Genomic DNA, 12,876 nt, shown 5'->3' on the forward strand with positions numbered 1-12,876 from the left:
TGATCATGCTAATGAGAAACCCCTACTGGGATACTGGGATCAAGAGGCAGTCGTCAGAACAGAGGAATGAAACACTGCATGGTTCAGAAATGGGAAGGGCATACACCAGGGATGTGTCCTGTCTCCATACCTTTTCAACCTGTATGCAGAACAGATTATCTGGGAGGCTGAGCTCTATGAGGAGAAATGTGGGGTCAAGATTGGTGGAAGATCTATCAACAATCTGCGATATGCAGACAACACAACCCTGCTTCCTGAAACTGAGGAGGACCTGAAGCACTTGCTGCAGAGGGTCAAGGACTGCAGCCTTCAGTATGGATTGAGGCTCAATGTCAAGAAGTCAAAGATTCTCACCACTGGACCAATTGGCAGCAGCAGGATGGATGGTGAAGAGATTGAGATTGTTCACAGGTTCAGTTTGCTTGGCTCCACAGTCAACACTCTCGGCACCAGTACCCAGGAAATTAGAAGACGTATTGCTATGGGAAAGTCTGCTGTTAGGGACCTCTCCAAAGTACTGAAGAGCAATGGTCTCTCTTTGGAGACTAAGGTGCCTCTGATACAGGCCATGGTCTTTGCTATCACCTGTTATGCATCAGAGAGTTGGACAATGACCAAGGAAGATAGAAGGAGAATTGATGCCTTTGAGCTGTGATGCTGGAGAAGAGTATTGAGGGTACCATGGACTGCTAGGAAAACAAACAGATTCAACCTAGAGAGCGTTAAACCAGGTGGCTCCTTGGAGGCAAGGATTCTGAACCTCCGTCTGACATACTTTGGACATGTTGCAAGGAGGGGCAGGTCCTTGGAGAGGGACGTCATGCTTGGTAGGGTGGAGGGACAGTGCAAAAAGGGATGACCCCCTATGAGGTGGATTGATTCAGTGACTTGGGTAAACGGGATGGGTGTATCAGAGACTGTGCGATTGGCACAGGACAGAGCAAAGTGTAGGGATGTTGTGAGTCACAAGTGACTCGACAGCACGTAGCAACAACAACAACAACAACTATACTAATAATTCGACACTTACCCAAGCTAGTTTGACAGGTGAGTTCTTCCTTGGTTTCTGGATTTGGGAAAGTATTTGCATCATAGCTCAAGATTTACTAACAGAAGAGTGTCATATTAGTTGAAAGATGCTATGAGTTAATAATCTGATCTTATGTGAGTGGTTGGAATGATGAACACAGGAAAAGACCTGTGAGAGACAGAAGAAGGAGGTTGGAATCAGACTTGGCTTCTTGCAATTCTTACATTAGCAATAGCAGCACAACTGAAAGAGGAAAGAAGAAGAGCTAAGATTTTTAGTGTACCATTGCTCATTGAAATAATGTGGATTTTGTTTTAAGTAGAAGCAGAGGGAATTGGGTGGGGTTTTTATAATATTTGTCCTCTTTTTTTAAAAATTCATTGTTGCACATTTGCTTCCTCCCACATGCACCCCAGCCATCTCATAATGCATGTCTTATTCAAGATTGTTACCATACATAGAGAATACATAATCATATATTCCTTTCTGACAGTTCCTCCTCTCATCTGTTCGAATGCAATGTTCATTATCTATCCACTCTTTTCCCATTCTCTCCCCAAACTCACCATGTCTATCTTATTTTATAACAGCAGTGTTAGGCAGACTTTGTCCTTTTATGACTGAGATATTTCACCCAGCATAATGTCCTCCAGACTCCTCCATGTTATGTAATATTTTATGAGAACATTGTTTTTCAGTGTTGCATAGTATTCCATTGTATGAATGTACCATAGTTTTTCGATCCATTTTTTTGTTGATGGGCATTTGGGTTGCTTCCGTATCTTTGCTATTGTGAATAACACAACAGTAAACATTACTTTGCATACATCTGTTTGAATTGTGGCTCTGGTTTCTATAGGGTATATTCCCAGTAGTGAAATTCCTCGGTCAAATGGTGTTTCATGGAAATAAATATTAACGATCTAAATATAGGCTAAAATTGTCTATGTTCATTGTGGTTTTTAGAAAACTTCGCCTTGTACTTAGGGACAAGTTTCAAAAGTACCCAAGATATTTCTCCTCTTATATCATTAAACTCAAATTTATTTCATCAAACTGCCATTTTACAATAGCACTATTAGTTTTCCTGGAAAGTTCTGTAATTTTCCCCCTTATCAGGACAAATTAGACCTGATATTATTTCAGTATATCTAAAACATAACAGGAATATTTGGAATTGTTCTACATTTGGAGCAACAGGAAAAATGGGGCTTTGATCATCTCAAAATCCTTTAGTTACAGATATTCAGAGCTATCTATTCCTAAGATTTTTCAGTTAAAATAGCATCTTTAGTATGGGAGCAATTTAATTTGTACTACATCAACTTGCAGCTCAGTACAGACTCATGTATCAAAAGTAACAAAACCAAAAAAAAAAAAAAGTAACAAAGCCCACATCTTATATGAATAGTTACTCCTTACATTCTTAAACATTGCAAATCTTTCTAAAAATTAAAAGATTGAACTAATGATTTTAATATTGTTTATTTCAGATGGCTTAACAGAATTAATATGCTGACTGCTGGATATGCAGAAAGGGAGAGGATCAAGCAAGAACAAGGTAAATTTGCTAATTTTATTTGCAATTAAGTCAGTTCATATTTGAAAATAATAGTGACTGTTAATCAACAGGATTAAATGTGAGAAATAGACCTCAAAGTTAGATTATATAATCTTGATCATCATTCATTCAAAAGGGTTAATCAGTGTAGGAATAGGGATTTTTAAGTTCTTATGTTTTGCAGCATTAGCATAGATAGATTAAATTTACTTCTAATCTCCATTGCTGAAGCACAGCTATTCACAGTAGCCAGAGTTCTGTACAGCAGTGTGGGTGAGCAGGAGGAGGGAGCAGTTGCATGATCATGAATATGCTTCACATATTATTCTGACTCCCAGTAACTTAGCTTTGTTGTTGTTGTTGTTGTTGTTCATTATCAGTAAGTCAGAACCAACTCTTAGCTGACCTCCCATGGGTTTTCAGAGGGTGTAACAGGAGGAAAGTGTCCATCTTTCTCCCATAGAGCTGCTGGTGGATTCAGACTGCGCTCCTTTGGGTTGCCAGCACAACCCTTTACCCACTATGCAACCCAAGTTCCCTCTTAAAGTTTTAGGACAAGGTAATTTCTTAGTTCAAATGCCAGCTGTACTAATCTCTAGTTGACAAATAGTAAGGACTCAATAAATATTAATTGCAGTTGCTATTACTAATATTAATCAGTTTCACAACATTGTGATTCCTGGGTGGGGAAATGTTCTTGTAAAATATGTGCCATGATTTTTCACCTAAATAGAAATTTCATTAAGTAATAATTCTTTGTGATTTTTTTTTTACGTAAGAATACCTACATTTTCTTTAATCATCTGATATTGATATGGTAAATACTTCTGCTTTTTTCTTTTAAATCACATTTTAAAAAATTAGCCCACCAATTACAGGATGTATAATACCAATTTTTATTACTGATCTTTCAGCTTCATTTGGCTCACTCTAGTAATGCATCTCTCAGAGTTCTTCCCCCTCTGTACCTGAGGTCTGCCAAATCCCTTTGTCTAGCGGCTTATGTTTTCTACCCTTTTAAGTAGTTCTGGAAGTTTGGAACTTTCAGCCCACATCGGCAGATTTGCCCTTTTACGTCTGGCAAGAATCAGGATTTGCCATGTGTTTTCAAGTAGAAGTGGGAGTATGGTGTTATAGAGATTGATGTCAGCGTGACTCTGGAAACAGTGATTGTTAGATAACTAGTGAATTGAAGCCAGAGAAGAGAATTTGGAGCATTATTTTTAGAACTGATTATATTTGTAAAGATCTACAGCAATATATTCCTTTCCTTTGAATATTCCTCCTTAGGATAAAATTAAGCATGTTTAAGAGGCATAATAAGAGGCATCCATTATAACGTACCTCACTGAGATATTCTGGATTGAAGCTTCAGAGTAATTTGGCCTGTAAATGAAAACTCCCTAATCTTGATTTATATTATGTAAAGTCTTTTTCTTAAATCCCTGAGATTGTGACTGCATATAATTACTTGCTTTGAGAGGAGGTGGCAATTAAGTGATTGTACTCTTCCTCCTCAAAAGTCAGCTGAAAATAAAAATTGGTAAGTCTGTGGGGTGGGAAATGCAGGAATGGAATAGAAATTTTCTTTTGTTAAATGAGAGCTCTGTTGGCATGACAGTTTAATGTTGAACTATTAACAACCACAACCACATACACATGCACAAATTGGTGTTTGGGACCTACCAGCCACTCAGCAGAAGATTTCTGCTCCTGTAAATATGTTGTAGATATTGTTGTGTAACTTTGAGTCAGAACCGACCCATAGCTGACCCTTCAGCAGGTTTCAGAGGCAGTTAATCACACGGGAAGAGATTGTCCATCCTTCTCGTGCTGTAAAGATGTGTAGCCTCAGAAATCTTAAGGGGCAGTTCTGCACTGTCCTGTAGAATCTCTAGGAATTGGTGTCAACATGATAGCAGTGGCCTTGGCTTGAGTTTTTCTGTTAAATGATAGTGTATATTCCTGGAAATATGGCTAGAAACAATAAAATTTTGATGTGTCCATGTGTGTGAATTTTCAGATTACTGGAGTGAGAGTGACAAAGAAGAAGCAGACACTCCATCAACACCCAAACAGGACAGCCCTCCACCCCCCTATGATACATACCCACGGCCTCCCTCTGTAAGTAACAACATGAATATATACATCATTTAGAGTTAAATTCCTTGGCCAGAACACCCTTTTATATGTTAGAAACATAAAGAGTAGAGAAATGTATTAGTAGAAATAAAACAAGCAAAACACAACTAAAGAGAATGTCCATACACTCTTTTAAAATATAACTAATCCTCATTATGAATGCAACAAATGACTCCAATGAATTTGTGCAGAGATTGTCAAATGGGAACCTAACTTGCAGTATCAACTTTCACCAAAAACTCAATAAATGTCAAAATTTTAATTTCTTAAGTGTAAAGTAAATAAGGAAAAATTGTTTTAAGATATTAAGAACATTGAATCAGGAGAAACTCATTACAGGTTCCAGACAGAATAAATGCCTGCCCAGTTCACTAGGAAAATATACTGCTTGTGCCAAAATATACTTTATAGAAATAGCAACCACAAGAGAAGTGTTGGCCTATATATTCTATAATAATAAATCCTTTAGAAGTGACTTGTAAAAATTAAATTATACTTTTATTGAACATGTTATGTCATGTAACTTTGAAGTCAGCCATGGGCTCTGATTTAATGTATACATATCCATGCTGAAGGCTGTATAAATGATTGTGTATAGACAGTACTTTATCTCTTCAGATAAACAACTATCCTGGTTTATGCCAATTTCCCATAAGAATTACTTAAGTGTCTTAGTACCTTCCCAGTCTAGACAATATATGATAGGAGCTTCCAGCATTGGATATGGGAGTTGAATTTAGATTATAGCAGCAGTCTAAGTCAGCCTCCATAGTGTTCCAGGGGGTTGTTTAATAAAAAGGTAATATGCACTGTCTTGACTTAAATCTAAGCTACTTCTCAAACTTGTGTGGGTAGCAATCACCTCTAGCAAACATTTTAGACTTGGAGATGATAAGCTCTAACATAGTTAGTCTGAATATTTCCTGATTAATAGTAAATTAGGCTACTTGAGAGTGTGAATGATTCTCTGGACTGCACAGTGAGCTCTTTGAGAAGACCATGTTCTGCTCGTCTACACATTCCCATGGACAACATTAGCACTTATTTATTGTTTAGTGAATACTTCTAAAATAAATTAATGTGTTCTTTCAGCTAATAATTAAAAGAGAAGTCATATTTTTAATAAAAAAATGAACATAAATGCACATTCCTCTAATACTGTAGTTGATACAGTGTAGCAGAGCACAAAAGTCTAGAAAAAGAACAAGGAAGTTGGTGACAAGATACAGTCTGATATATTTTTTTCCTCTTTCCGTAAAATATCTTGATCTAATTTTTCTTTTACTTTTGGAAGAGAGGAGTGAACTCTGGGGGAGGGGTGGGCAGGGAGAAAAGTGCAACAACGAATGAATGGAAATCCAAAATCTCTGTGAATGTTCATTAAAATTAATAAAATAAAATTTTTAAAAATCAGGGGAAAATATCTTGATCTGAACAATTCCTTTTAAATGTTTATAAAAAAGGAAGAAAGGAGAACTACATCTTCATGAACAACCCCTTGAAATTTATTAATTCAAGAAAGAAATTATTCATAACTTTTCAGACATGTGAGAAAGTAGCCTACTGCTCACAGAAAATGCCAGGTAACTTTTCTCCATTTACCCAGATCAGCAACAACACAGCCTTCACTTCAAGGCAGGCTTGTCCAGAACTCAGCTTCATTTGTGGTGATAGTATTGAATCAGTACAGCACTTTCTCCTGCCTGAAAGGAGTTTATGCCAGTCTGTTAGCCCCCAAAGAAATAAAGGCTTTTTGTGATAGAAACTCAACTTACTGCTTTCAAATCGGAACCGACCAATGGTTCACCCTCCAGTAAGTTTTCAGAAGCTATAAAATACATGGAGAGGGATGTAGCAATCGGCTTTCATAAAGATTTGTGGCCTCGGAAACCCTTTGGAACAACTCTACTTTGCCCTACGGGGTCTTTGTGAGTTAGCATTGGAATTAATGGGAAGTGGTTTGGTTTAGTGTCTATGCCCAGGACAAATGCCATCAGATTATAATCTTATCTGCATACATTTTTCACTTACTCTGTGTGTATGTGTAAGTGTAACAAACATTTGCCATCTCACCATTTCAAAAATGCACAATTTTTTCAAAATTTGCTATCACCATTAACAGAAGGTTCATGTCCCCTAAGCAGTGAGCTCTTTCCCCCCCTCTTCCTATTTATTCTTGGTAACCACTGGTAAATTTTATCTCTATAGTCTAAACTAATCTGATGTTTTATATATAAGTGAAATGATAAAGTATTTATCTTTTGGTGACTGATTTCATTTCACTAAGCATAATGCTTTCAGGGTTCACTGATGTTTTTAATAGGCATTAGGATTTCACTCCTTGTTTAAGACTTTGGAAAATGCCTTGGAATTAACAAAACCATAAGGCAGCTTTTCTATGAAAAGAAAAAGAAGGGTTCTGTTTGTTTATAGACATTTTTTATATCCAAAAGGTTCTCCATTCTCCCTCATCCCAAGCTGCGTAAAATCTGGAAACACAAATTTGAGAACCAATACCTCTTCAGGAATTCCAGTGTGTGGATATTTTAAAGCTGGGTATTTTCAGCTCATTCATATTTTCTCTGTACTCACCTTTTCATGTAATTTTATTATTGTAAAACCTTGCATTAATGTCAACGCTTTTCAAAAGAACCTGATATGGGTACATTTCAATACATCCATGTCTTTGTTTTTTGAAATGTGAACTGAGACCTGCTCTTGAGATGTTTGAAAGCAAGAAAACTCATCAACTGGTCTAGATCTCTGTCCACGTCAATATTAACTGGCGATGACCAAATGTATTCTTCCCAGGTAGAAATGGTCTGTTATCTCGGAAGTAACTGATCAGAGACTCCTTTCCATCCTCTCTACAGATGAGTTGTGCCAGTCCTTATGTGGAAGCCAAACACAGCCGACTTTCCTCCACTGAGACTTCTCAGTCTCAGTCTTCCCATGAGGAGTTTCGCCAAGAAGTATCTGGGAGCAGTGCGATGTCCCCCATACGCAAGACAGCCAGTCAGCGCCGCTCCTGGCAGGATTTAATTGAGACGCCGCTGACAAGCTCAGGATTACACTATCTTCAGACTCTACCCCTGGAGGATTCCGTGTTCTCTGACTCCGCTGCTCTCTCCCCAGAGCACAGGCGGCAGTCCACCCTTCCAACTCAAAAGTGCCACCTACAGGATCACTATGGGCCATATCCCTTAGCTGAGAGCGAGAGGATGCAAGTGTTAAATGGAAATGGGGGCAAGCCTCGAAGTTTCACGCTGCCTCGAGATAGTGGGTTCAACCACTGCTGCCTGAACGCGCCCATCAGTGCCTGTGATCCACAGGATGATGTGCAGCCAACAGAGGTGGAGGAAGAGGAGGAGGAGGAGGAGGAGGAGGATGAGGAGGAGGAGGAAGGGGAGGCAGCAGGGGAAAACCTAGAAAAAAGTAAGTATGCTTATAGAGATTTAGCCTATACAGAGAGAGCCATAACCTTGTGAAACTTATTTTAAGAAGATAGAATTTTGTTGCTTTCTCCCTCCTCAGCATAATGGCCTTGCTACATAGAACTTCAGTAACTTGAGGGGAGAAATAATGAGTAATAATGGAGATTATATACCAGGACACCCACTCTTTTTGCTAGGGCAAAGAATTCTTTTTTTCAAAACATGCATTTGCTTTGTAAGGTTAATGGTATTAATTTCTTTTTCTTAGCCACTTTCTTCTCACACTCATGCATCATCTCTTCACCCCACAGTGGTTGACCTGGAATCTAAGTTAATAAACTATAAATGTTTATGGTAGAGTGTTAGAAGAGCTTGGGCTGAATCAGTAAGTGAAAAAACACACATGCATTCTTATCTTCTATTTTCACCATCAGAAGATTGAAAGGAAAAATTCAAAAGACAATTTTTCCAACAAGAAATTTCCCACAGCATTTCTGTCAACTTCAAATAGCCAACTTGTTTCTCAAAATCAGTTTTCGAAAAGTATTTGTCTACTCTCTTGGTATGTAGATTGATTGCAGAACTACATTTATGTGAATCAGCTCTTGAGAGAGGCAAGTCGATTAAGTTACACTCTGCCTAGTTAGCATTAAGATTTATGTTACTCATGATCAAGTTATTTGTCTAACATGCCATACCAAGCATCTGTTATAATAAGTGCTCAGAAACTCAGGCTAGTTGAAGAGAAAGGTTACAATGCAGTTATTTTAGTATATAAATAAGACCTGTCTTTGGCTATAAATCCGTAATGTAAAATAAAGCAAAAGTAATGTAGAAGAAATAATATCGAACTGTTGCATGTCTTTTTTTCAAGCCATTGGTTTGGTCCTCTCTGGCCTTAGGCATGTAAGGATACAGCCTGTCTTTATCCTTCAATCTACTTGCCAAGCACATGGGACTCTTATTACAGGGTGTATTAGTATAAGTTCACCACAACTAGGAAAGCAACTCAAAGCTCACAGGTTACGAACAGATCAGGACCGTTGTGTTGATGTCAGCGTTGGCTCATTTGAAATAGAAAATGTTGACTAGAGGCTTCTTTTTACTAAATTATTTAATAAATCATATCTTTCAGAAATACAAAAGTTGCTTATAAGTAAACTTGTATGTTAAGGTAGTTTCCATGTGAAGTATGTTTTAGCCATAATCTCGATGAGGAGCATTATAAAATATTGGAGCAGGAAAGGTTGTTACCATCCATTTCCTGCCTCGCTCTCCCATCATTCACATTTATTAGAGATTTATGAGAAACTTGTGAAAGAAGTATTTAGGAGTCATCCTCCTTTCCTCTAGGAGGTCTGGCAAGCATGATAATACATGTTTATTATCACAGTTATAACTAGGATTAATAGATTGTTTTCTAAGATTTAACTAAAGAGCATTAAAAACTTCACTTCCACTGTCACCTAGGTTCTATGCAAAAACTTTAATAGATTATGTCAGGTTTATTAGTTATTCTCCAAATACACTGGAGAAAATACTTCATCCCAGTCGTTTTAAAGTCATTTTGTTAAACAAACAATCAAACAGATTCATTGTATAGGGTCTTCCAAAATGGAGACTTGATTGGCAAACATTCCATCACTCTTACAGGCAGACATGATTGAAGATGTCACTTCTTTAGGACAAGCGAGTCGGTGTTTAAAGAAAGACTAGAGCAAATACAGGAAAGCACTTCAGGGTTTTTTAGTGTTTCACAGAGCATCTCTACTTAGATTGCTTTTGCTTATTTTTTCCTTCTCTTGACATTTTCTCTTGTTTTGTGGATTAGATTTCTTTTTAGCCATGTAGATGCACTCCCAAGTTGATTTTCCCCTTCTTGAAGGTTCACAAGTGTATTAAGCTGGAAATTATTCAGTACTTTCCTACACTCCTCTGTTTCTACCCCCAATGAACTCTCTGTCTATGGAATAATTATAGTAAAGCAGTATGTCAGTACATTTGTTACTGTACATTTTGTTTTTTCCACATAAATGTTGTGGAACAATTTACACTTTTTCAGTCATATCTACTTTACTAAAAGTGGTAGGTGGTTCTCTCTTTCAGGCCCCATTGCTCTCTGGGTATTTTTCCATAAATCTGATTACTTGATGTCTCAGTATACTTCAGACTTCTCTCAGATGAGCAGCTCACCCTATAATTGCAAAAAAAAAAATACTGTTTATTTAGCAAAATATATACTAAACTTCTCTAGTGATGGTTTTTCTGCATTGCTGGTACTAAAATTTAGAAATGTGCAATTTGACAGACACTTCATTTGATAAATACCTGCTTTAAGATCTGTGTTTTCAAATGAATCTTTCAGGTTTAGTTAAGGAGTTTCATATTCTGGACTGCCCTGAATTGGCCGTTGGGAGTAAATATTCCAGGCTGTGTTTTCAAACCAAGCTGCCTAAGTTATATACTAAAAAGAAGCTGTGGCCATTACATGAGCCTCATACGCATGTGCACACCACCCACTACATAGCATTCTGCTGCTGCATGGTTAAGCAGGCAATCCATTTTTGTGAAAATCAAAGTCCAACAGCATGGTGTTCTGTCCTGAGGCAAGATTTTTGGTTTGACCTACTAAAGTGAATTTGGACTAATCAAGTACAGACCTGCAGAGAAAATAAGCTTACTATCTCTGGCTCCAAACAGTTTTCTAAGAAATTAAAAATATGAAGCCTCAGGCAAGTAGTGGGCAAGAGTAATGGAATAAAATGTAAAAATGTGGCCTATCTTATACTGTAGGGATGAGGAATTATGTCATTAAGCAAACCCCTTATAATTTACATTATACTTTACCTTTATGTAATATTTTTTAATATAGTGCTTTGGAGCTTACAAAACGACCTAAGAAACAAGATGCTCCTAAATTCATGGCCTAAATGTTTTCAGTTTCCTTTGAGATATAGAATTCGACCCCACTTTTGAAATGTAAATTTAGCCCTCTTTAAATCAGATTTCAATCTATCGTCTCATGGTTGAACTATCTTTTGTCTTATTTTGAAATTCAATTATTTAACTGACTCATAGTGTGATCCCCACCCCCCTGGACGAACTCATTTTAGTCTAAAATGGATGTTACTAAAAGTACACAGATGAGACTTGTCTGGTTTTCCTTTGACTGAAAAGTCAGCCTGCATATTAATTATTCTGACCTACTTCACTGGCATTTGGGAGAAGACAAGTAATTTCCTATTATCCCAATTAAAAATTTGGAAGCTTATTGAGGTGTGGGCCTTATAATACCTCAGTTAAATGAAATTATATATTATATATCAGGTTATGAAGATTTCAAGGAATATAAATCATAAAAGTGAGGAACCAAGTATAAAACCTCTTTTCATTCAGAAATCATCTGCCATAGCACCAAAATACTGTTTTGAATGATGCATCTTGATGTCTGCTTAAATATCTCTCTTTCCTTTGCCATACTAGGAAATTTAGATGAGGTTTTCGAAGGATTTATCCTTTAATCCTGTTGACTCACCCCACCCCCTGGCCACTTATAGAGGTACTGTTTCCTAGCCATACATTCTTGGTACTTTATGTGCTAGAGCTATAATATACTCTTACATTGTTTTAGAGATAACATACCAGTAATTTCAACCATTTACACATATATTTACCTAGCTCTTCAAGTGTAAAGTAAAATCTAAGATTATTGGGGGCTTTATGCCAGAAAGGATGAGGAGAAAATATGTTACCTTGTAGCTATATACATGAAATTATCTGCCTGATATATTTATTAATGTTTTCAAAATTAGATCTCTGAGAAATATATTTTAAAGTCAGTTTTTAATACCTAGCCTCCTTTGTACACCATTGATAACTTAGGAAGTGTCCAGAATATACAGCTTAGTGAACGAACATCCTAAATTTTCAAACAGAAAGGCTAGATAATGACTACCAATACCGTACAAAAGGAGATGTAATAATTGTCTTCAATCATTTTAAGGGTCCTAGAGCAATTTCCTGGTGATTTCCTAAAAGCCAAGAATGTTATTTTGAAGAACATTCAGGTATCAAATGTGTGTGGAATGAGAAGATATTCCTGGAATATGAAATTTGATTGAAAGGGGGAAAAGGAACAAATTGAAAATAAGGAAAAATGTTGCAGCTATTTTCAGTGTCTTATTTGTTGTCAAGATAAATTAAGCTCAAACAAACATTTTGGAAGAGCATAATCACACTAATAATATCAAATTATAGTTCATGTCTAAAGGGAATAGCTAAGGAAGGCTATAAGTAATGTGAATTAAAAGGCGTGCAATAATTTTGGAAAGAAGTTTAAGGAAGATTTCTTGGTTGGCCTTGTGAAAAATATATAGAAACCTCTATAAAGCGGTAGAAAAATATTCTCTCTATTTTATTGTCTAATTTTGAAGAAAGACTATTATGGAGACATAGAACACAGAAGATTAAATGTAGAATTCAGGTGTAATTTTGATACTGGTTAGAAGTTGAGTTTTTATCATGCCTCCTGGGTTTTCTGCCTTAAATAATGAATAAAATTATTAATTTACAGGATTAGAGGTGAACTGTCTGGGGTAAATGTAGTAGCTCTACAATGTCAGGACTTGCCATTAAATCTTTTTTTTTTTCCTGAAGTATTTTTTTAATTTGTTCACTTAACAATATAACACACAAATCATGACAATCTA

At 36.7% G+C, this 12,876-nt stretch overlaps 1 protein-coding gene and 1 pseudogene across 1 annotated transcript in view; one reads left to right on the plus strand and one right to left on the minus strand.

The window, feature by feature from the left end:
* Nucleotides 1–1,093, minus strand: part of LOC102847419 — a 5,308-nt pseudogene extending 4,215 nt beyond the window's left edge.
* Nucleotides 1–12,876, plus strand: part of CNKSR2 (connector enhancer of kinase suppressor of Ras 2) — a 287,354-nt gene that overhangs the window by 222,951 nt on the left and 51,527 nt on the right. The window contains exons 17-19 of the mRNA XM_006899544.1: nucleotides 2,524–2,591; nucleotides 4,615–4,715; nucleotides 7,607–8,168. Of these exons, the coding sequence (XP_006899606.1) occupies nucleotides 2,524–2,591; nucleotides 4,615–4,715; nucleotides 7,607–8,168 (731 nt within the window). The remainder of the gene's footprint in view (nucleotides 1–2,523; nucleotides 2,592–4,614; nucleotides 4,716–7,606; nucleotides 8,169–12,876) is intronic.

Source organism: Elephantulus edwardii, unplaced genomic scaffold (assembly GCF_000299155.1).
Source record: "Elephantulus edwardii isolate Elephantulus edwardi_28Jun2011 unplaced genomic scaffold, EleEdw1.0 scaffold00260, whole genome shotgun sequence".
In the NCBI taxonomy this organism is placed as follows: Eukaryota; Metazoa; Chordata; class Mammalia; order Macroscelidea; family Macroscelididae; genus Elephantulus; species Elephantulus edwardii.